Below are 25,776 nucleotides of genomic sequence, written 5' to 3'. Positions count from 1 at the left end.
TTGTGGAATCTGGGATCTGGACTTTATCTCCTTAGTGATTTTACTTGCTGACTATCTATTGTGCTGTTCAGTGTATAATTCCTCGTCTTCGCAAATTACATCATTGATTGCTTGTCTGGGCCAGTATTTATGTCTCCTTCATAGTTGAAGCTCAGTTTTGCTGGGTAAAGAATTCTGTTATTCTGTTTTGGAAGATTGCCAATGGGTCTCCAGTCACATCTGGTTTATTCAGTTGCAGTTGAGAAGTCTGCAGTTAGTCTGATAGGTTTTCTTTTGTAGGTTACCTGTTGTTTTCATCTTACTGCTTGAAGGATTTCCTCTCTCATATTTACTTTGAGTATTCCAATAATTATGTGAAGTGGTGATTGCCTCTTCACATTGAATCTCCCAGGAGTTATCTGTGCTTCTTGCATCTGGATATCTAGGTTTCTGGACAGGCCAGGCATATTTTCTTCCAGTATTCCATGACATAAATTTTTGGCCCTTGTGCATTATCTTCTTCTCTCTCCAGGATGTCTATAATTCTTATATTTGGCTTCTTTAAATAATCCCACATTTCATGTTCGTTTTATTCTTGTCCCTTGCTTCTCTGTTCTTTTTCTTCATCTGATTTGTTTAGCACATAGGCATTATCTTTAAGCTCTGAGATTCTTTCCTCTGCATCGTCCATTCTACTCTTGAGGCTTTCCACTGTGTTTTGGAGTTCCTTGAATGCTCTTTTATTTCCAAGATTTCTGATTGGTTTTATCATAATATTTCAATTTCTTTAGAGAATTTTTCATTCACTTTCTTTATTGTTCTCATGATTTCTTTGTGTTATGTTTCTATTCTTTTTTCAATTCCATTGAGTTTCTTTACAATCGATATTCAGATTTTTTCCTTGGTCAATTTAATCATTTCATTTAAATTAGTATTCAGTTTTGAGGGTCTCATGATTTCTTTTGGAGGTGACTTTTCTCTTTGCTCTTTCATATTTCCTATGTTCTTTCTCTGCTTCTTTCTCATCATGGTAATTTAAAACTGGGAGTGCTACGACTGTTTTTGCCCTTAACTTAAAACTCCCAAGGGCCTTTTCTTAACAGTGGTTGGAGGAGGCACACTGGTCTTCTATTGCCTTAGAGGTATTTTGGCAAGTTGGGTTACTTCTGACTTGTTGTCTTCACCTCTTGCTAATGAAGATTAGGGAGTTTGGTCCCTCAGCTTAAATGCCCACATGGTGAATCACACTTGTGTGTATAACTCCACTGCCATTTAATAGCCTGAAATGGAGGGCACTATGTTAAGCTATGGGGTGACCCTCTCCTTTTTTGGTTGTAGATTGCATGGAGGAGCCAGTTATGAAGATAATTTGATGCCTCTGTGTTGGTTTCTGGTCCCTGGGTGGGGAATACTCTTGCCCCGATATTTAGGAAGGATTTTGCCAACTCCGAGGATTACTGGTACTCCTGTTTCCCTTTAAAGTGGTGTAGGGGCAAGGCAAATCACAGCTGCTGCCTACCAGCCTGGATGTGTGTGCTTTTATGTTTGCTTGATCAGCCACTAGGGGGAGTTGCTAGTAGGTATTTAGGGTTCTTCCATCACAGATGGGAGGCTGCTCCTGATGGGATGGGTTACTTGGTATTCCTGCTGGGGTCTCTGGTCAGGATTTTTCTTCCCTGACCATGAACCCCACTGTTGGCAGCAGCACAGACAAAATGAACAAGTCCTGGAGTTATGATCCTACTTGACGACCTAAGCCTGACACTTCAAATCACTGGGCTGTCAACTATTGATCTCCATTAAGAACCCAAAGATTCATGCCAGTTGCATGAGGAAGGTGGCTCTTCTTGCCTGTCCCTACCTCCAGAGGTATAGCCCACCAGTCTGTCCTTGAAAGTCCTTGTGCTAGATGTGAAGGGATGATGCCCAAGACCAGCCAATGTCCCACCCCTGAGAATCCCACAGGTGGTAGCTTCCCACGCCCAGTGAACTAGAGTGGGGAAGCACTCAAAATTCACCCATCAATACACCCAGCTAGCTGACAATACATCGCAGAAGGGTGGAGCCTGTCACTCCCAGCAAGAGAATTCCCAGGCTGGAGGAGGGGTGCTGCCAGAAACCATAGGGTGTCACAGCATCTGGCTTGTGGGCCCCCAAAATGGCAGCTGCCTACCCACACAGTGCTAGCACTAGGGACAACTGTTCTGGAGTTAGCAGGTTCTGGATCAGGGCTGAGTAACAGGATGCCCACTGTCTGTGAGTTACCCACAATTTTGCACCTGTCCAACAGGAGGTCTTGCTCTTTCTGACCTGCCCTGAGCCAGCCTAATCATCGCCTGTTTCTAGGGTAGCGCCCCCTTTTCAGTGTTTAATCTTTTGTTCTGGACCCTCTAACCACCAGAGGAGAGGTGCCTGTCTCCCAACTCCCTTGAGTGGTTGCTCAGACCAGTCCCTCCCCTGCCCACTGCAGTCCTAGCACATAGCATTATGAAGTTCAAGATGTTTCCTGCTATTGTACCCTCTCCACAGAGCCCGCAATCTCATGCTGTGATTTTGCACCAACTTCAGGAACATCCCTCTCTGAGCAGGTGTGGATTCAGTAGGGGAATATGTGGGTTAAATCCCATTGCAATTGTTGGCCAGGCAGGTGCAGCCATCTCATGCTCTATTCTCTATTGTTTATCTCGTACTCTCCAGACTTTGTGATCATATCTGCTATTCACCCTTTTTCCCCCTGTGTTCTGTGTCCCATGCTGTTTCTCTGTAGTTTCACAACACTGTTCTTGCGGTGGAGTGATCCACTCATGTGTAGCTTTTCGAGTTCTTCACCTCTTTCTCTGGAAACAGAGAGCCAGACACCTCTATTCCACCATTTTTCACCCCCCTGCTGAATTTGTTTATTATTTCCAGTAGTCTCATGGCAGAATCTTTGGGTTTTTTGAGATATAAGATTATATTTTCAGCAAACAGCAATAATTGACCTCTTTTGCCCCCATTTGGATGCCCTTGAATTTTTTCTCTTGTCTGATTGTTCTGACTAGGACTTAGAATATAAGTGGTGATAGACGGAATTCTTGTGTGGTTCCAGTTTTAACCAGAAATGCTTTCAATTTTCCCCCAGTCAGTATGATGTTGGCTCTGGGTTTGTCCTATATGGCTTTTATCATTTTGAAGTAAGTCCCATCTATGCCTATTTAATTGAGCATTCTTATCATAAAAAGGTGCTGAATTTTCTTAAATGCTTTTTCTGCATCTATTGTGAAGATCATATGGTCTTTGTTTTTACCTCTATTTATGTGGTGAATTACATTTATAGACTTGTGTTTGTTGAACTATCCATTCATTTTTGGGATGCAGCCCACTTGGTCATGCTAGATTATTTTTTGATAAGCAGCTGAATTCAATTGCTAGGATTTAATTTAGGATTTTTGCATCTATATTCATAAAGGATATTGGCCTATAGTTTTATCTTTTTGTGAGTTTCTTCCTCACTTTTGTATCAGGATGATGGTGCCTTCATAAAACATGGATGTTGTGAAACAATTTCTGTAGGATAGATACCAGTTCTTTGTAAGTCTAGTAGAATGTCTGTGTGAAATCATCTGGTCCAGGACTTTTTTTTAGGAAGATATTTTATTGCTGTTTCAGTTTTAGCACTTGATTTTGGTTTGTTCAGGAGTTCTATTTCTTCCAAATTGAGCCTAAGAAGGCTATGTGTTTCCAAGAATTAGTCCATTTTTTCCACATTTTCAAGTTTACTTGCATGCAGATTTTTATAGTGTTTATAAATGATATTTTATAATTCTGTGCTATCAGTTGTAATTTCTCCTGTTTCATTCTTGAGTGAGTTTATTAGAGTCATTTATTTTCTGCTTCTGCTTAATCTACTGAGAGACCTGTCAATTTTATCTTTTCCCAGAACTGGTGTTTTGTTCTGTTAATCTTTGATATAGTTCTTTTATCATCAATTTCATTTAGTTCTGTTCTGGTCTTGATTATTTCTTTTCTTCTTCTGGGTTTGGGATTGGTTTGCTCTTTTTTTTTTCCAGTTCTTTGAGTGGATTCATTAGATTGTTGGTTATTAATCTTTCCATCTTTTGTATGTAGGCATTTAAGGCTATGAATTTTTGTCTCAGGACTGCTTTAGCTGTGTCCCACAGATTTCGATAACCTGTGTCCCCTTTATGATTTAGTTCAAAGAATCTTTTACTTTCCATCTTAATTTGCTCCTTGACCCAATAATCATTCAGCAGAAGGTTGTTTAGTTTCCATGACTCTGTGTAAAGATGAGTGTTTCTGTTGTAGTTGATATCTTACTTTATCCCACTGTTGTCTGAGAAGATGCATGGTATAATTTCTATTTTCCTTTTAATTTGTTGAGACATGTTTTATGGTTTAGAATATGGTCAAGCTTAGAGAATGTCCCATGAGCTGATGAGAAATATGTATATTCAGTAGTTTGGGGGTAGAAATGTCTCTAAATGCTTGTTAGACCCATTTGTTCTAGAGTACTATTTAAGTTCATTGTTTTTTTGCTTACTTTCTGCTTAGAGAATCAGTCCTGTTCTATCAGAGAGGAGTTGAAGTGTCCAACTATTACAGTGCTGCTGTTTATCATTTTATTTAGATCTAGTGGGATTTGCTTTATGAAACTGGGTGCACCTGAATTAGGTGCATACATATTACAAATTATTCTGCCTTGATGAATTTTATCTTTAATCATCTTATAACAACCATCTCTGTCATTACATTTGTTGATTTGAAGCTTATGTTTATCTGAAATCAGAACTGCTATGCCGGCTTTATTTGGTTTCCATTTGCATGGAATGTTGTTTTTCATTCCTTCACCTTGAGTCTTAATGCATCCGTGTAGGTTAGATGTGTTTCCTGAAGACAGAAGATATTTGGCTTATATATATTTTCCATTTGGCCAGCCCATGTCTCTTTAGTGGGCAGTTCAATCCATTCACATTTATTTAAAGAATTGGTAAGTGGGGCAGATTTCTGTTCATAATGTTCAGTTAAACTTTGTTGCTTTATTTCCTCTCTTGAGCCATCTGGCTTTTGACCTTTAGCTTTTAGGTGATTTTACATTGTTCAGTGTCTATCGTGCTATCTGTCTGTGAGGATATTCTGGGTACTTCCTGGAGAGCAGGTCTTTTCTTGATGAATTTCCTCAGTGCTTGCTTGTCTGAGAAAGTCTTTATTTCCTTCATATAAGAAACTTGGTTTTGTAGGATTCAGAATTCTAGTCTGGGCATTATTCTGTTTGAGAAGACTAAGAATTGGGCCCCAAACCCTCCCAACTTTGTAAGGTCTCAGTTGAGAAGTCTGTAGTTAGTCTGATGTATTTTCCTTTGTAAATTCACCTGCTGCTTTCCCCTTACAACTTGTAGGAGGGCCTCTTTCATGTTTACTTTGGCCAGTCTGATGACTACATGTTTTAGCATTTTCTTGTTTGAAATGTATCTCCAAGGAGTCCTTTGAGCTTCTTGTACCTGAATAGCTAGATTTCTATCGGGGCCAAGGAAATTTTTTTGTATTATATTCTCATACAGTTTATCCAACCCTTGTGTATTTTCTTCTTCACCCTCAAGATGGCTATGTGATTGTTATGTTAGGCTTCTTTGCGTAATACCACATTTCTTTTAGTCTTTGTTCTTTTCTCTTATTTCTGTGCTTTATCACTGCAACTGACTTATGTAATAGAAAGTTGTTGTTTTCAATCTCTGAGATTCTTTTTTCTGCTTGATCTACCCTGTTCTTGAGGCTTTGCACTATTTTGTAATTTCTTGAATAAATTCTTCATTTTCAGAATTTATGTTTGATTTTTCTTTAACATTTCAATTTCTTTAGTGAATTTTTCTTTCATCTCTTGGATTTTCTTGTAGTTTTTTTTTTTTTTTTTTTTTTTTTGTGTGTGTGTGTGTGTGTGTGTGAGGTATCCATTTTCTCTGGGATTTCATTGAGTTTTCTTAGAACCCATGTTCAAAATTCTTCATCTGTCATTTCAGTGTTCTGATTTCAGTTGATGTCCTTTGCTAGGGAGCTGGCGTTCCCTTTTGGGGGTGTCCTTCACATTTGATTCTTCATACCTCTGGATTCTTTTGCTGTTTCCTTCCCATGTGGAGCAGTTGTTGCTTCTTACCTTTGATCCTTCATTTAGATAATGACATGCCCATTTAATCTCTGAGCCAGTAGGTGGTGCTTGTGGGTGGGAATCGACCACACCCTGTATGATCAGTCAATAAATGCAGTAAAAGAATGTGCAAATTGACCTCCCTGTCACTAGGTGGTGCTTGCGCCAAGAAACAAGCAATGTTGGTTTGGGGTTTTGTGACCAGTTCTAATTCCTCAGAAGAAGCCCTCTACTGCCCCAGGTGGTGGTAGGACCCTGGAACTTCCAGGTGAGTCCTTATTCTGCAACTCAGCAAGAGCAGTTGGGGGAATGAGGATGGGCAGGGCTGTGTGGGGTGAACCTGCCCTCAGGCTCCACAAATACTTTTAGCAGGGCTCAGAGGTCTGTTTTCCATCTGCCGGCCAAGCTGCCAGGAAGGGGCTGAAGTGGTCCCACTCAACCAGAAATTCTGTGTGTGGAGTTGGGGCTGTGTGAGACCTGCAGTCTGGAGGAGGCTTCATTCCTTTCCATCTCACCTACTCTGTAGTTTCTCCTGGGCCTCTGCCAGCAGGCAGGACCTCCAGCCAACTGAGCTCCCCCATGACTATGATGCAGGTTAGGAGGTTCCCTTCTCAGGATCCTGGCCTGAGCTGGGAGCTTGGTACTTTTGTGACAGGAGGGGTGCCCCATGAGCACGCTGCAGCTAGGACCCACTCTGATCTGCTCCTGAAGGCACACTACATCTCAGTAGACTACTTCACAAATATCTCCTCTGTGACTCTACGCAATGTGACTGAGACCTGATATATAGGATCTGGCCTTCAGACCTGTACCCCAAGCTCTGGAGAACAATCCCTGGCCATTCCTGGGAGAAGAATGGTGGTCCCAAGTCCCCCACAGGGTGCACAAGCTGGATCAATGTTCTTCTGCCTTGTGGTATGTCCTGCTCTGGTGGAATCATTGGCCAAGCAGCACTAAAAAGGGCTGCCAGGTAGAGACTTCACAGTCTGGTCACCACTCAGTACAGTGCAGGTCCCCAAAAGGAAAGATCCAAGCCCCATTCTCTGTGGATGCCTCCAGGTGGTGGTTAAACTGTCTCTCTCAGCAGCCATGGGTAGAGGAAGGGATAGGGAGAAAAAGTACTAGGTGGTGAAAGGGTTGCGCACTGGTAGTCTCCGACCCTTTCCTCAGGAGGCAGTCCTCCTTGAGTGACTGGGCTCTGGAGTCCCACAGATCTCCTGGGGCCCATTGAACCACTGTGACTCCTGCACTCTTGGCCGGAGTTGGGAAATGCCTGTGTGGGGACCAGCAAGAGGAATCCTGAGGAACTGAGACCCCCAAGGGAGGACAAAAGCACCTAGTGGGTAGAAAAGCAATATGGAGCCCGCCAGCTGACTTGGTTCTTCGGGGCAGAAGCACCCTGAAGGAGCTGGGAGCCTGGTTCCCTGTCCACAAGAGGCACCCTGGTCACTGGTGGCAGGTCTCTCTGGGCAGGTGTCAGCAAGTCTCTCCATCAGCTCAGAGGCGCACCAGCAGTCCAAGATGCAAGGGAGGGAGATTTTAACCACTGCACCTGCGCTTCTGGCTGGTTTCCATGCTTTGGGGGGATTAATCCCTGCTGATGCCTTTCTCCTTCCAGTTCTGCTCTGCAACATCTTCCTGTGAAGTCTCTGTAGGTTTAGGCACCCTTCCTTCCAACCCTCGTCCAGCTATGTGTGTGTCGTCTGTTTTTTTTTTTGTTCGTTTGTTTTGGTATTTTTTTTTTTGAGACAGAGTCTCACTCTGTTGCCTGGGCTACAGTGAGTGCTGTGGCATCAGCCTAGCTCACAGCAACCTTAAACTCCTGGGCTCTAGTGATCCTCCTGCCTCAGCCTCCCGAGTAGCTGGGACTACAGGCATACGCCACTATGCCCATCTAGTTTTTTTCTGTATATATTTTTAGCTGTCCATATAATTTCTTTCTATTTTTAGTAGAGATGGGGGTCTCGCTCTTGCTCAGGCTGGTGTCGTTCATTTAAAATTTCTCTTTCTTGCAGAGATGCTCTAGCTGGAGGTGTTTCTCATTTGCCATCTTGCCTCCTCCTCTATCTGACTTCTTTTAAAAAGCTTCTGTTTATGTCTTTAGCTCACTCTTTAATGAGGTTGTTTGTTATTTCCTTGCTGATAATGTTTGATATCTTTGTAGATTCTGAATATTAGCTCTTTATCAGATGTGTAGTTTGTGAATATTTTCTATCATTCTATAGGTTGTCTGTTTCCTCTGTTATTTCCTTAGTTGTGCAGAAGGTTTTTAATTAAGTTCAGTTTGTTTTGTCTACTGTTTCTGTATTTTCCTTTGGGGTCTTAGTCATAAATTATTTGCCTAGGCAGCTGTCTAGAAGAGTTTTTTCTACATTTTCTTCTGAATTTTTTATGGCTTCATGTCTCACATTTAAATCTTTTATCAATCTTCATTGAATTTTTATATATGGTGAGAGAGACAGAGAGAGATTTTATTCTTCCGCATGTGGATCTCCAGTTTTCCCAGCACTATTCTGTTTTTAATTTGATAAATGTCTGTTTATTTCTTTTTCTGTTGCTGTTATTGCTATTGGGGTCTTATAAATTATTTTCCTAGAACACTATCTGGAAGAGTTTTCTATATATTTTCTTCTAGAATCTTTATGGTTTCATGCCTTAGGTTTAAGTCATTTATCCAACTGGAATTAATTTTTGTGAGCGGTGATAAGTAGGGATCGTGTTTCATTCTTCTGCACATGGCATCCAATTTTTTCAGCACCATTTATTGAACAGGGATTTTTTTTTGCCAGTGAATGTTGTTGTCTGCTTTGTCAAAGAGCAGTTGGCTGAGGGTACATGGTTTTATACCTGAGTTCTCTGTTCTGTTCCATTGATATGTGTCTATATTTTTGTTCCAGTGCCATGCTGTTTTGTTTACTACAGCCTTGGAGTTTAGTTTGAAGTCTGATAATGTGATGCCTCCACATTTGTTCTTTTTTTCATTTCAAAATATTAAGAGGGTGCATATATTTTAGTACAATGAATCTATTTTGTTATGGTTGAGTCTTGGCTGTAGCTGTGCCCATCACCCAAATAGGGTCCATTGTACCGGTTAGTAGGTTTTTGAATTCCATTGAATTCCATCTATCCCTACGTGTGCCCTGTGCTCATGTGTGATCCTTGGTTATTTCCAATTTAATAGTAAGTACATGTAGTGTTCATGGCTCTACTCTTGAGATACGTCACTTAGGAGAATGGTCTCCAGTTCGATACAGATTGTGGCAGAAGGTGTGAATTTATCTTCTTTTTGTGACTGAGTAGTATAGCATGGTATACTTACACTACATTTTGTTAATCCACCTTTGAATTGATGGGCACTTGGGTTGATTCCACACCTTTGCAGTTATGAATTTTACTGTAATAAAAATTCAAGTGCAGATGCCTCTTTTTTATTTTTTTAAAGTTTTGGCCCATTATTTTATTGTTATTGATGTTAACATTGTAAAGCATAAAGTTGATTTTTCTATTAAATAACAAATTGTTATATTTAAGTATTAATAGGCTAATAGCAAAAAACCCTTTTGATCAATGGCTTTAAAGTTTTGTATTTTTATATGAGGGAGGGCTTAAGTTCAGTGTTGGAAAGGCACAAAGAGCTTCTGAATTGAGTTCTTCTTCACTGTACCAGCCTACCCTAATATGCCTATTTTATTTTATTTTATTTTATTTTATTTTTTATTTCAGCTCATCATGGGGGTACATAAGTTCAGGTTATATACATTGTCCATGTCCTGCCCATCTGCCCGAGTCAGAGCCTCAAGCATGTCCATTCACCAGACAGTTCGCCTGGCACTCACCATGTAGTCATACCTCCATCCCCTCCCCACACTGCCCACCTCCCCGAGTCAGCACCCTCAAGCATAACCATTCCCCAGACGGTGCACAACACACTCATCATGTAGGCATACTCCCGTCCCCTCCCCCCAACCCCCATCTCCGTCTGATATCCAATTGGTATCCTTCCCCGATTTGCATTTAGGTGATGATCAGGGAAACCAATTTTCTGGTGAGTACATGTGATGCTTGTTTTTCCATTCTTTGGATATATCACTTAATAGAATGAGTTCCAACTCTCTCCAGGAGAACCAAAGAGATGTCGTATCACCATTATTTGTACATATAACACAGTTTACTAATCCATTCATGGATTGATGGGCATTTGGGTTGTTTCCATCTTTGCAATTGTGAATTGTGCTGCTATAAACATTCGGGTACAGGTGTCTTTGTTGTAGAATGACTTTTGTTTTTCTGGGTAGATGCCCAATAATGGGATTGCTGGATCGAATGGTAGGTCTACCTGAATCTGTTTAAGCTATCTCCATAATGCTTTCCACAGAGGTTACACTAGTTTGCAGTCCCACCAGCAGTGTATGAGTGTTCCTGTCTCTCTGCATCCACACCAACATGTGTTGTTTTGGGACTTTTTGATAAAGGCCATTCTCACTGGAGTTACGTGGTATCTCATTGTGGTTTTGATTTGCATTTCCCTGATGCTTAGGGATGTTGAGCATGTTTTCGTATGTTTGTTAGCCATTCTTATATCTTCTTTTGAAAAATTTCTGTTCATGTCATTTGCCCACTTTTTGTTAGAGTTATTTGATTTTTTCTTGCTGATTTTCCTGAGTTCTAAATAGATTCTTGTTATCAGTCTTTTATCTGATGTGTAGTATGCGAAATTTTTTTCCCATTCCGTAAGCTGTCTGTTTATTTTTGTGACTGTTTCTTTGGCTGTGCAGAAGCTTTTTAATTTAATCAGGTCCCATTCATATATTTTTGTTGTTGCTGTGATTGCATTTTTTAAATCACTTTGAGTAGTATGGACTTTTCAACATTGTTGATTCTACCTATCCTTGAGCATATGTTTTACCATTTGTTTGTATCTTCTGCAGTTTTTTTCCTCAGTGTTTCTAAGTTCTCCACAGTTCCTGGTCCTGTTGCCTCTCTTTTGATTCTCAAAGTTCTCTCTAGGTTGCTCAATCTGAAGGTGTACATTCACTTACCACTTTCAATCCTCTCTCAGAGAATGGTTCATACAGGCTTCTACTCCTCCACCATCTTGGGCCTCTCTCCTTGTTTTTAGAGAGGAGAAAATGTAGGGTTGGAGAATGTGAAGCTTAATTCCCCATGTCCAGGCATCTGGGGAAGCAGAGCACAATCACCATCCTACAGAGTCCTAGACTACACTTGCCCTGTCAAAAGATCTTCACACACTGATTTGTCCCTCATGAAGGTATCCATGGCCTGCCTGAGCCACAGTAGGTTCTTGGGCCATTTGAAAGTGACACGAGCTAAAGAGAAGTCCCACTTATAGGGTTAATTGTGCAATGATCTTATACTATTCCCTCTTCCTTTCTCCATAGGAATTAGTCTTGTACTGCCTGGAGAACAAGATTTGTGATGTGAATCACCAAGACAATGCAGGTTACTGTGCCCTTCATGAAGCTTGTGCAAATGGATGGCTCCACATTGCACAACACCTTCTTAGATATGCTGCTGATGTCAACTGCAGTGCCCATGATGGAACCAGGTTAGTGGTGTGTTTAAGCCTCGTGGCTCAGCTCAGAGCAGAGGCAGTGATTTGAAGGGTATGCAGGAAAGCCTAGAGGAAAGAGGAATAAGCAGTACACTGATGGCAAAATCATTTAAAATTAAATCATACAATTCTACCAAAGTAGATATAACATTAAAAGTTTATGAGAAGAGTGAAGTAGATGGAGTAGCACCAGCAGTGCCTCCCTACCTAAGCAATTATGCTAGTAGAATTTGTCTGATGTTACTATTTTGAAACTCTGAAGTCCATTGAAATCTTGCAGCTTCCAGGGTAAATTGCTCTCAATATCCATACCGGATACCTGCCCTCCATGCCTAGCTCCATGGCAAGGAACTATGTACACATTACTGAAACAGCTTGCATGAAGGTCACACGAAGCAGTGTGGGCAAAAAGCATCCTGTCAACTAAATATTGGAGATATCTGTTCTGATCTCTGGTTGCTGCTTTTGATCATGAGAGATGCGGACACAGAGACAGGCAACTATTGTTATGAGATCCTCCTCTGGTTGACGTGACTTTTAGTGAATTTAAATTGCCAATGTCTTTTTTCCACCCTATTTTTCCTTTTTCTTTTTTTGGAAGCTATACATATAAAGACCAGGACATTAAATGCAGTCACAAAATAGAAAGATTTTGGTCCAGGAGTACCAAGTTTCAGTTGTACAGGATGAATAAGTTCTGGGAATATAATGTACAGCATCATGACTATAGTTAGTAATAATAATGTATACTTGAAATATGCTAATAGAAATTAAGTAGATCTTAAATGTTATCCCCACAGTTAACTATGTGAAATGGTGGAGATGTTACTATTAAGATTAATTGTGTTAATCATTTCACAATGTATACATACACCAGAACATCCCATGGTGCACCTTAAAATACACAATTTTATGACAGCTATAACCCAATAAATCTGGGAAAAATGAATTAAAAACAAAACTGAACTAAATAACCTCTGTATATGAGGGCTTTTAGAAAGTCATGGGCATATATATATCTATATATCTATATCTATATCTATCTATCATCTATCTATCTATATATATGTATATATATAATTTAAAAAACCAGCGCTAGAAACCACATTAACCAAATTATAAGATTCAAATGTCCAGTGTTCAATCAGAAAATAATCACAGGACAAAAAACCAGAAGTGAGATCCATTCAAAGGCAAAATGTCAACACATTTTTTCTAAAGAAAGACCAGAAGGTAAGTGCTAGACTAACAATTAATTGTGTTAAAGATGGTCAAAAAGTTAAAAGAAGATGTGGACTAAGTCAAGAAAATTGATGAATATAGAATACCAGTAAAGAGATAGAAATGAACAGATCTTAAAGGGCCGGTAGGACACCAACAAGCAGATTAACATATACATGTTGGGGGCCCAGAAGGAGAAGAGAGACAGAAAGGGGAGAGAAATTATTTGAAGAAATACTGGCTGAAAATTTTCCAAATTTGATAAAAGACATGAATATAAACATCCAAGAAGTGCAGTGACCAAAAGCAAATAAACTCTAGGATTCATGTTGAAGTATGTTTCAATTAAATTGTCCAGACACAGACACACTCTTGAGAGCAGTAAGAAAGCATATAGAAGCAATCCTTGGAGGCCAGGAGGGAGTGAATATATATAGAATGGGTTCCATCTTTATCCAGGATAATACAAGAGGTGCTCAATCACCACTGTTTTTTGTGGCTGAGTAGTACTCCATGGTATACATATACCACATTTTATTAATCCACTCATGCATTGATGGACACTTGGGTTGTTTCCACATCTTTGCAATTGTGTATTGTGCTGCTGTAAACATTGTAGTGCAGATGCATTTATTATAGAATGTCTTTTTTTCCATAGGGTAGATGCCCAGTAGTGGGATTGCTGGATCAAATGGTAGTTCTACTTGTATCTGTTTCAGGTATCTCCATATTGCTTTCCACAGAGGTTGTACTAATTTTGAGTACCACTAGCAATGTATGAGCATTCCTATCTCTTCGTATTCATGCCAACATTTTTTGTTTTGGGACTTTTTGATGGTCCCAAAAATGACCATTCTCAGTGGAGTTAAGTGCTATCTAATTGTGAGTTTGATTTGTATTTCCAGATGGATTTTTTTAATCCAGTCAACCAATTTATATTTTGTTCAAAAATTTATCAGCCACAGTTAATTTGAATTTCTTGTCAGGTAATGCTTTGATTTCTTTTTATTTAAGATTAGTTATTGAAGATTTATTTGGCTGGACCTTTTTTCTGTTTCTTTGTAGTCATTATAATCTTTTGTTGAGATTTGAGCATTTTAAAAAAGCAATTTTCCGCAGTCTTTACAGACTTGCTTCATACAGGGGAATTCTTTACCACTCATCACAGCTGAAGAATGTGGTGGCCTATCACATCTTTTCTGGGGTATGTGTTCTCTGGGCTTATACTTTCTCAGTTAAATGACTTGGCCCTGTTTTCAAGAGCCACTAATCTGATATTTCTGGTGTCTGTGTGTTATACTACAGCCTCTTTGATTTGTAACAAGTGACAGTTACTTTTGTTGTCAATAGCCTCACGTGAAAAGGACCTCAACATTTTCAATCACTAGAGAAATGCAAATCAAAACCATATTGAGATATCTTCTCACATCTGTTAGTATACCTAGTTTTGATTTTTTTCTTAACAGAAAATAGTAAATGTTCACAAAGGTATGGAGAAATTGGAATCCATGTATTTAGCTGGTAAGAATGCAGAATGGTACAGGCACTATGGAAAACAGAAGTTCATCAAAAAATTAAAAATAGAACTATTGCATGATCCTGCAATTTCACTTTGGATATCCGGAATACATACATACACACACAGAGACCTACACACACACACAGGAAAAAAAAAAAAAGAACTGAAAACAGATAGCTAGGTACCTAGGTAGCTAGGTTAGGTAGGTAGCTAACCACCCAAATATGTGTTATCAGATGAATGGATAAACAAAATTTGGTATATACATATATGAGTATTACTTATTCTTAAAATGGAAGGAATTTTTGACAAAAGCTACAACATGGATAAACCCCAAGATTTTTCTAAGTGAAATAAAATAGTCAGAGAAGGATAGTTACTGTATTATTTCACTTATATGAAGATTGGAGTCAAAATTGCTTAGAGAAGTCAAATTTTTAGAGACAAACTAAGAACAGTGGTCGCTCAGGCTGGCAGCAGGGAGTAATGAGGTTATTGTTTAATAGGTCTAGAGATTCAGTGTAAAGTTCTATAGATGAATGGTGGTGATGGTTGTACAACCATGTGATGGCCTTAGTGGTAGTGAAGTGAACACTTACAAATGGTTAAGATGATAAATTTGTTATGTATATTTTTACCACTTTTATATTTTAAGAATATAAATAATTAAAACTTACTAAGATTTATGACGTTTATATTAATAAATGTTTAGCCTCAGTTTGCTTTTCCTTTCATACCAGGCTGCTACTTTAAAATATTCTCACTTCTTAGAATGATATTAATGCTAAAAATAATGACAACTGGTTACCCTTAAAGGATTGATTCTGATTCTGAGTGCATTGTGTATATATGTGTGTTTGCTGGTGACAGATAGCTTATGTTTCCCTATTATTATTGAACTAATTTATTGTTTTGGTTTTGTAATATTCCTGTTTTCAAAAATCTTAACCTTTTTCCTCTATTTTTAACTTTTCATCTCCAAAGGTTGGAGAAAAAAATAACATACAATTGAGATAGGAAAATGAGATATTATTTTAGTCACTTTTTTTCTTTGAATTGGCATAACTTTCCACTGTAATCCAACAAAAGAAGGTTCCTGCTTCATGAGGGCTGGCCTCATGCATTGTCTCCCGGTAAGTCCAAACTCAAACTCCTCATTGCCTTCAATCTTCTACTTGAGGCCTCTACGGACCATTTGATGGCAATTTGGAGATCTTCTTCATACTTCTGTGTATGTGTGTCTTTCTCCCAGTGTCAAGACCTGCATAAATAATACATAACATTTCTTTATAAGATCCTGAACTCTCCATCATCACTGTATTTAAAATATATGTGAGCTGCAAATCCCAAGAGTACAGAGGGGCCACTGCCACTAGTTTGGCAAGACCTTTTATCACCACCCGCATTTGTAGCTGTTGCCTCATCCTGTTCTTGACCCCAGTTTATCGATCAGAAACCTAGGTCTGAGTCAGCCAGAGTTATTCCTGGTTGTGTGGATATGGTAGCTGTTGGAAAGCTAGTATTAAGGTTTTCCTTATAGTCATAAAAATAGCAAACCTAAAATGTATTTTGGTCTTCCACAGATTCCAAAGAGTATTCCCTCAGCATGGGACTCTGGGAAATATTCTATCTTACAGTGAACATGGAGGAAAGAATTTTGTACTCTCCTGAGAACTCACCTTGACCCTGATGACTCTGGTTTTGGACCAGAATTTGATCATTGATCTATGAAAAGTCGTGGGATCAGGCTTAACTAATCAATTACATTTGTACTCAGATTATTTTTAAAAACAGAGTAGGCATATTTTAAATTATATGACAATTGTTTGTTGTATTGGCTTCCATAATGGTAAGATGTTTTTCCTGAGTTATCTTATACAGTCTGTCACTACTTGAGTTCCTTTAAGACATTTTTTTGTCTTAAGTTTCTCCTTATGCCTTAGATTAAGGTAGATTTGCATTTGGTAGTTAATACTGACATAGACTCTTCACTTGTAGTTTAGTGTTAAAGGGCTAAGAAATTTAGACATTTAGAAATAAATAAATTTGGGAATAATAAATACATTTAGAAAATAATAAATAAATAAATAATAAATAAATACATTTACAAATAATTTAGAAATAACAGAGTAGTTTGTCACTTGACCTGGAGTGAGTTACTGTGTCTATTTCCCTGTCTGTGCAATGGCAGTAAGAATACCTGTCACCTTGGTGAAATATTGTGCCTAGGAAACTTACCACACATAATATACATATATCCAAAGTGAAAAACTCCAGAAATAAGCAAGTTGTGCATGAGTTTAATTCCATTACATGTCTCTTGCTAGGCCTCTCCATGATGCAGTTGAAAATGATCATTTGGAAATTGTTCGCCTACTCCTTTCCTATGGTGCCGACCCCACATTGGCCACGTACTCAGGTAGAACCATAATGAAAATGACTAACAGCAAACTTATGGAAATGTTTCTTACAGGTAGGTCACTTGAAGAAACAGGAATGACAAAATTCAAGGAATGTCTTTATTTAAAACTTAGATAGTATACAGATTTTTGAGATTTGTATTTTGCTACACACAAATTAAAAAGCTTAAGGCTTTAAGACAGCCCAGTGTGGCTTTTTGTAAAGTGTAACAGATTATTCTAGTGAATCTAGTTATTTTGGTGATGAGCCATTGATTGTACATTTACTGTGATGTATTTTTACTAGGACTTTATAAGGTCTCCTAAAATTATTTACATTTTCTACAAGCCATGTTTAACCTAAACATGAGTCATACATTTACATCTTGAGTTTGGATGATGAAACATTCAAACATCCCATACATGAAGTTATTTGAATAACTCTGTATTGTTCAGTGAACAATAACCATCATTTAAGCTTCAGTCGTTACTGGATCCCTGAAACAGAACATAAAGTTTCTGTGAATATGAGGAACAGTTAAACTCCTTATACAGATACTTCTAAAGAAAGCCACTACACAGTTGTTTTCCTTGAATTAGACTTAACCAACTGGAAAAGATAGGTTCGTCTTTTTTCAAAGGAAGACCTCATTTATTTTTTCATATTATTGGTAACCAAGTTCTTAGCATGCCAATCTAGCTTTTGTTGGGGTGGCCAAAGTGTCAGAGTTGTTTGTCCCTAGGGAAGATAGGTGATTAGGTATATGTTTTAGTTAGGTCAGCAGAGAACAGGGTATCAGAAAATTGTGTCAGTGTGAATAAAGGGAGTTTCCTGGAGTGGACACTAAGTGACCTGTCAGCTTTTTCTTGAGTTTATAGAAAAATAACCCCTAACTGGGATGCTATGAACATGATGGGGGGCCTTTTGAGCCCCTCATTCCAATTCTTTAGGGTACATATCCAGAAGTGTAATTGCTGGTTTATATGGCACCATTTAACATTCCTACCATTGATGCACAAGAGTTCCAGTTTCTTTACATCCTTGCTAGCACTTGTTATTGTATTTTATTTTTTAATAGTAGCCCTCTTAATGGATGTGAGGTGCTATCTCCTTGTTGTTTTGATTTGAGTTTCCCTAATGATAACTTAGTCTGAGCATTCTTTTCTGTGCTCATTGGTGGTCATTTATATATATTCTTTGGAGTAATGTGTTTTCAACTCTTTTTCCCGTTTTTGAATCAGGTTTTTTGTTGTTGAGTTTCAGGACTTGATCAGATACGTGATTTGTAAATACTTTCTTGCATTCTGTGTGCTTCCTTTTTACTCTGTTGATATGTTAATACACAGTATCTTAAAATTTTCATTAACTCTAATTTGTCTATTTTTTTTTATTTTGTTGCTTGTGCCTTTGGTGTTACATTCAAGAAATCCTTGTCAAATCCAGTGTCATAAAGTTTCATTGTTTGGTTTCTTCTAAAGGTTTTATAATTTTAGATATTATGTTTACATCTTTAATCTTAGGTAAAGTTCTAGTTTTATTCTTTTATATTTGGATATACAGTTTTCCAGCATCATTTGTTGAAAAGACTGTCCTTTCCCTTACTGAAAGTTCTTGGAATCCTTGCTTAATTTTTTTTCCCTATGTTAGAACCATAGTTAACAGTATAAGGTAAAGTTTAATTCTGGACTCACTATTTTATTCCATTTTGTCTATAACATGGTTATAACATGTCTGTCTTTATGCTAGTACCACACTACATCACACTGTTTTGATTAGCTTTATAATGGATTTTGAAAGCAGGAAGTCTGAGTCTACCAGCTCTGTTTGTTCTTGATTGTTTTTGTTATATGAGGTTCCTTGTATAGTGTAAAAAATTATTCTAGTAAAACTAATTATTTTGCTGTTTAGCCATTTGATAGTACACTTATGTCTGAGATTCCATCTGAATTTTAGGATTTTTTTTCTGTTTCTATATTTTAATTTAATGTCATTTTTGGCAGGGATTATAAATCTACATACAGTCCATAAAAATTGGATGTGTTGTCATTTATCTGTATCTTTTTGAATTCTTTTAGCAAAGTTTTATAAATTTTAGTGTTCATATCTTTTCTTGGTTAATTTTATTTCTAAGTATTCTTTTTGATGCTATTATAAATAGGACAATTTCCTTAATTTCCTCTTTACGTTGTTATTGTTATTGTATAGAAATGTAACTGATTATAGTATTTTGATTTTGTGTCCTGCAACTTTACTGAATTTATTTCAGTAATTTAGTTTTAACATTTTTAAAATCTTCATTTTTTTTCTCCTCTCCAGATTATTTAAATGACCTACAGGGTTGCAATGACAGTGAGTTGAATGGCTCTTGGGAGTTTTATGGCAGCTCTGTCTGTGGTGAGCAACATTATTGTTTTTAGTTCAGTGGGAAGTAAATAAGGCACAGAACATTTCTCTTAGGTGTGAGTGAGATGAGGTGCATGATGGGTGCTATACACATGTCTCTATTGGGAAAGGATCTATTTTCATTTAGAGTCATTTGATGACAGCTAAAATACTACTACTGACTCCTTTCTCTCTTTCTTCCTTCCATTAGAACCAGATAATAAAGCTGGATATAATGTTTTGGCAGACCCCCCGGGACCAGAGGATCAGGATGATGAAAATGAGGCTAACAGCAATGTGTTTGAATTTGAATTTTCAGATAGCCCCCTATTACCATGTTATAATGTTCAAGTGTCTGTTTCTCAGGGGTAAGTAGCAGCTGTCATGTGGCTGAAAATTATTTGAGCAGCTATTTGGATAGGAACAGGATTTAAAAATATTTTTAAGTAGATAAAGTGATATGTGTATGTGTGTTCTATAAATTTTTATGTCCTTAAAATTTTACATAGTACAGTAGATTTTTTCTGGAAAAGATTAATTGCACTCAATTAATTGGTTTCATAGCATAGTATAAATTATCCACCTCATCAGAACACCATCAAGAAAGTAAGGCTCCAGAGCTTAAGCATTTAAATTGTTGTTTATTAAATTCTTTGTAAAAGAGTCCTAGGAGTCCTTCACTAACCTGTTGTGGAGCCTTTTTGGGGAACATTAGGTGTACCTGTGATAGTTTGCTGCATGCATATAATGTCTAATGATGAAATCATGGTAATTAAAATATACATCATCCTGAACATGTATCTTTTCTTTGTCTCAGGAAAATTATAAATTCTCTCCTTTAGAAATATATGATAAGGTATCGTTAACTACAGTTTCCTTACTGTAATATCAAATATTACAACTTATTCCTTCTATTTAACTGTATTTTTGAACCCATTTAACCACCCACTCTTCATTATTTCTCCTGCTCCCAGATTCTGGTAACAACTATTCTACTCTCTAGCTCAACAAGAAATCCACTTTTTTAGCTCCCTCATATGAATGAGAGCTTGTGAAATTTGTCTTTCTATGCCTGGCTTATTTCATTTAATATTCTGACCTTGTGTACCATCCATGTTTCTGCAAATAATAGGATTTCATTCTTTTTTTGTCACTGAATAATGTTAAATTGTGTCTTATGTACCACATTTTATTTATTTTTTCATCTGGTTTTGGACACAGGTTGACTTGTACTTTGTTAATAGTGCAGCCATAAACATGGGGGTGCAGATTTCTCTTTGATGTATTGATATCCTTTCTTTTGAATATGTTCCCAGTAGTGAGATTGCTGGCTTATATGATAGTTCTATTTTTATTTATTTATTTATGTTGAGAACCTACCAGTAGTGTATGGATGTTCTCCTTTGTCAGCATCTTCACCAGCATTTATTTTTTACCTTTTTTATAGTAACCATTCAAATGGGGGTAAAGTGATATTTTCTGTTTTGTTTTATCTGTGTTGTATTAGAAATAAAAATAATAAAGTTGAATCAGCATCTACCCAAAAGAGCAAAAGCCATTCTGTAATAAAGACATCTGCACTTGAATGTTTATGGCAGCACATTTCACTGTTGCAAGGGTGTGGAAACAACCCAAGTGCCCCTCAATTCATGAGTAGATTATTAAAATTTCATGTATGTATACAATGGAATATTACTCAATAATAAGAAACAACAGTGATCTAGCACCTCATATTTTCCTGGATAGAGCCTGAGCCCATTATCCGAAGTGAGGTATCACAAGATCAGAAGAATAGCCTCCACATGTACTCGCCATCAAATTGGCACTTACTGATCAACACTATGGTGCTCACATGGTAGTGGTAGTAATATTCTACAGGAATTAGGGGGTTAGGGGGATAAACTCACAACTAATGGATGCAGTGAGCATTGTAGAGGGGAAGGGCATACCTCTAATCCTTGCTTGGGTGAGGCAAAGACATAAAATGTAACCAAAATGTTTGTACCCTCATAATATCCTGAAAAAAACTGTGATACACACACATGATGGAATATTATTCACCTTTTAAAAAGAAGAAAATCTTAACATTTGCAACAACATGGATTAATGTGGAGGACATTATGCTAAGTGAAATAAACCAGACATTTAAAGAAAAAAATAATAAAGTTGTATTGCAGAGTGTATGCAAAGAATGTAACATCTTCCTTTTTATGTGGAGGATATGGTTGGAAATGTGGGAAAAGAGAGACAACCTTCTGTGGGTTAACATGCTCTGTTAGTAAAGATGAGAGGAGAGGAAAGATCAAAAAAGTGTTTGTGATTAGTCTTTTTGGGTTGAGATACAAACATTTCTCTCAGTGAGTATAGTGGGACATATTAAGAGTCATAAACTGAATTTTCTTCAGAGCTGGATGGATAGAACTTTAGCTGTTTTCACCAGCAGCAAGAACAATGAAGTGCATGTTACATTGATTCTCTTTGAGATTTTCCTTTTGCTTTCTATAAATCTCTAGATGTTGTCCTAAAACCATATGAGTCTGTAATTATTCTCACAAAAAGTAGATATTTATCCTGACCTTGTAAAAAGAATGTTGGTCAGCAAGTAGATACGGTAGGAGGAATGACAAGAGGTTCAAAGTGCTTTTTGTTATGGCTATAGACATTTTTTAAGGATACTAATTAAGTGTTGGGAGCACTTTTAATTTTGCCAGAAATGGGAACTACTTCTCTTTTTATTTTGTAGGCCACGAAACTGGTTATTGCTTTCAGATGTGCTTAAGAAATTGAAAATGTCATCCTGCATATTCCGCTGCAGTTTTCCAAATGTGGAAATTGTCACAATTGCAGAGGCAGAGTTTTATATGCAAGTTTCAGAAAGTGTATTGTTCTCTTGCTCAGAGGACTTGGAAGCCTTCAATCCAGAAAGCAAGGAACTATTAGATTTGGTTGAATTCACAAATGAACTTCAGATTCTTCTTGGCTCCTCTGTGGAATGGTTAAATCCCAAGAATATGTCCTTGGAGAAGGACAACTGATGAGTAGTTCAGTCCCATTTTATATACTATGTTGTAGTGTTAATCTTTGTGTATTTTGCCAAAACAGAACCATTTCTGTAAATAAGGGACATTATTATATATGAAAATATCTCTTTTATGTAAGAAAAATGGTTGTTGCAGAAATTGCTAAAATGTTTCTTTTCTTTTAAATTTATGGAGGCTGCTTTGGAATAAATTTGTTTTCTCTTGAGACATTTTTTTTTTTTTGAGACAAGGTTTTGCTCTGTTGTCAATAGTGAATGGAATACAGTGGTGTGGTCTCAGCTAACTTTGGCCACAAACTCCTGGGGTCAAGTGATCCTCCTACCTCAGCTTTCTGAGTAGCTGGGGCTACAAGTGTGCACTAACCATACTTGGCTAGTTTTTTTTTTATTTATTTTTTTATTTTTATTTTTTGTAGAGGAATGGGTCTCACTATGTTGCACCAGCCAGTCTTGAACTTCTGGCCTCAAGCAGTCCTCTCACCTCAGCCTTCCAATATGTTGGCCCGAATCAGCATTTTTATTTGTTTTTTTTTTAAGGAAAATATAATAAGATAAAAAAAATCTTACTTCTTTTCCACACAAAGCCTTGATGACACTGACTATTGATATTTATAAGTGACGTAATCAAAATTGAGAAATGTTTGGGAGAACAAATTTTGTAAAGGCACTTTAGGTAACCTTTGATTTTGTTTACAGAGTATCTTCTCAGGTCAGCTATGTGCTATTGGATATAATTCAAATTCAATTACATCTACACATAACAAATTCTATGTACTTAATAATTTAAAAGTTATGAAATTATTTTACATGTACCAAAGTGAAATACGTTATAGTGTTTTTAAAAGAAGACTGAGCTATTTTTATGTTGACAATAAAATATGGAAAATTAACATAAGTTGAGTTCTCTTTCAAATGTTAATAAAGTGAAAATTTTAAATTGTGTGTTTATAATTTATTTGAACTTTGTAAGGAAATCTCTTCCTTTGTAACAATTTTACAACAATTTTCTGAAAGGCAGTAAAACGGTTGAGGAAGTTAAAAGATAAAGTGTCTTGTGTACTATGTGATCCTAAAACATTTTGTTACTGATATTTTTCAAAAAGTTGACAAATTCCTAGAGATAATTTTATTTTAACTTATAAATCAAAATGGATATTTACAAGGAATTATATTCAACCAGAGTTCTACCTAAAAAACTCAGTTTTTCTGTTTGTATAATACATACATAGATATACATACGTTGTTTACATAAATATTGTTATTGAGATATGGTTCATATATGAAGTTTACCACCAGTTTATGATATATTCACAGTCTTGTGCAACCATCACCAATATAAAATTTCATAGTATTTTTATCACTGCAAGAGAAAGCTTAATTGTCTTTGCTCTATTTCCGTCTCCAAGTTCTAGAAACACTAATATAGTTCTGTGTCTTGAGATTTGCCTGCTCTGGATATTTCATATAAATGGAATCATATAATACTTGTTTTCAACTCTCATCCAGATTATAGCATTAAGGAATATTACTCTTCATCAAGTGATTGACAATTCAGTTTACTTCACTTTTGCCTCTTGTGTTGACATACATTTTTATTTCTTTTTGGTATATGCGTAGGAGTGGAATTGTTGCATCCTCATATGATAATTACATTTAGCCTTTTCAGGAAATGCCATAGTTTTCCAAAGCAGATGCACATTTTATATTACACCAGCAGTGTTGCAACACATCACTCTGATAATAGTTATCCTAGCATGTATGAAGTGGTATCTCATTGTGGTATTGATATGCATTTTCATTATGGATAACTGAGGAGCATCTTGTATGCTTTTTGGCCATTTGTATAGGTGCAGTCTATTGTGTCTGATATATATTTAGGCATTCCAGTTCTCTTTTGGTTATTGTTTGCATGTTGATTTCATTTATATTTTCAACCTACTTGTATTTTTTAAATAACATATTTTATTTAACCAGATGTGTTCAAAATATTATTTCAGCATCTAATAATATAAAAATGGTTGTGTTTTTTTTAAATTTCACAATGGGGATGCAAATGCTCTATGTAAATTGCCTTTGTACCACCCAAGTCAGAGCTTCAAGTGTGCCCGTCCCCCAGAGCACACACTGTACCTACTGGGTGGGAATTTACCAAACATCTCCTCCCCGCTCCCACCTGATGGCTCATGATTAATGTCACTCCTGTATGTGCACCTAACTGTTGATTGATTAATAACAACTTAATGATGAGTACATGTCGTGTTTGTGTTTTCATTCTTGCACTACCTCATTTAGAAGAATGGGCTCCAACCCCATCCAGGATACTACAATAGGTAGTCCACCATGGTTTTTTTTCCTGTCTGATTGGTACTCTGTGGTATAGATACACCACATTTTATTAATCCACTCATGTATTGATGGTCACTTGGGTTGTTTCCACCTCCTCTTTGCAGTTGTGAATTGTCCTGCTATAAACATTTGAGTGCAGCTGTCTTTTTTATAGAATGTCATTTTTTTCCCTTTGCTAAATAGCTGGTAGCAGGATTGCTGGATCAAATGATAGTTCTATTTTTTTCTCTTTGAGATATTTCCATACTACTTTCCACAGAGGTTGTACTAGTTTGCAGCCTCACCAATGGTGTATGAGTGTTTCTGTCTCCATACCACACCAATATTTGTTGTGTTGGGCCTTTTTGATAAAAGCCATTCTCATTGGAGTTAAGTGATGTCTCATTGTGGTTTCAATTTGTCTATCACTGATGGGTAGAGATGAGCATTTTTTAAGTTTTCTTAGCCATTAGTCTATCTTCTTTTGAAAAGTTTCTGTTCATATCCTTTGTCCACTTTTTAATGATGTTGCTTAATTTTTTTCTTGCTGATTTTCTTGTGTTCTATATAGATGCTAGTTATCAGCCCTTTATTGAATGTGTAGTTTGCAAATATTTTCTACCATTCTGTAGGTTATCTATTCACTCTAATGATTGTTTGGCCGTGCAGAAGCTTTTTAATTTGATCATGTCTCATTTGTTTATTTTTGTTATTGCTGTGATTCCTTTTGGGGTCTTCTTCACAAATTCTTTGCCTAGGCTAGCATCTATGAGTATTACCAACATTTTTTCTAGAATTCTTGTGGTTTCATGCCTCAGGTTTAAATCTTTATCCACTGTGAGTTAATTTTGGTGAGAGGTGAGAGATGCAGATCTTGTTTCAGTCTTGCAGCTATCCAATTTCACCACAATCATTTATTGAATAGGAATTATTTCCCCCAGTGTATGTTTTTGTCTACTTTGTCAAAGATCCAATGGCAATATGAGGATGGTTTTATACCTCTGTTATCATTCCTGTTCCATTGGTATATGTCTCTGTTATTGTTCTAGTACCATGCTGTTTTGGTTACTGTAACCTTACAACACAGCCTGAAATCTGGTAAATTGATGGCTCCTGATTTGTTCTTTCTGTAGATGTTGATTTGGCTACATGAGGTCTTCTCTGGTTCCATAAGGAAGCATAGAATTATTTCTTCTAGA

At 37.1% G+C, this 25,776-nt stretch overlaps 1 protein-coding gene across 1 annotated transcript in view; it reads left to right on the top strand.

The window, feature by feature from the left end:
* Positions 1–22,247, top strand: part of BCOR (BCL6 corepressor) — a 72,014-nt gene extending 49,767 nt beyond the window's left edge. The window contains exons 8-12 of the mRNA XM_045538967.1: positions 11,518–11,684; positions 16,758–16,903; positions 19,147–19,224; positions 19,424–19,580; positions 21,956–22,247. Coding sequence (XP_045394923.1) covers positions 11,518–11,684; positions 16,758–16,903; positions 19,147–19,224; positions 19,424–19,580; positions 21,956–22,247 — 840 coding nt within the window. The remainder of the gene's footprint in view (positions 1–11,517; positions 11,685–16,757; positions 16,904–19,146; positions 19,225–19,423; positions 19,581–21,955) is intronic.
* The last annotated feature ends 3,529 nt before the right edge of the window (positions 22,248–25,776 follow it).

Source organism: Lemur catta, chromosome Y (assembly GCF_020740605.2).
Source record: "Lemur catta isolate mLemCat1 chromosome Y, mLemCat1.pri, whole genome shotgun sequence".
NCBI classification, from domain to species: domain Eukaryota; kingdom Metazoa; phylum Chordata; class Mammalia; order Primates; family Lemuridae; genus Lemur; species Lemur catta.
The sequence above is the reverse complement of the archived record's forward strand: the minus strand, read 5'-3'. Positions and strand labels throughout refer to the sequence as shown.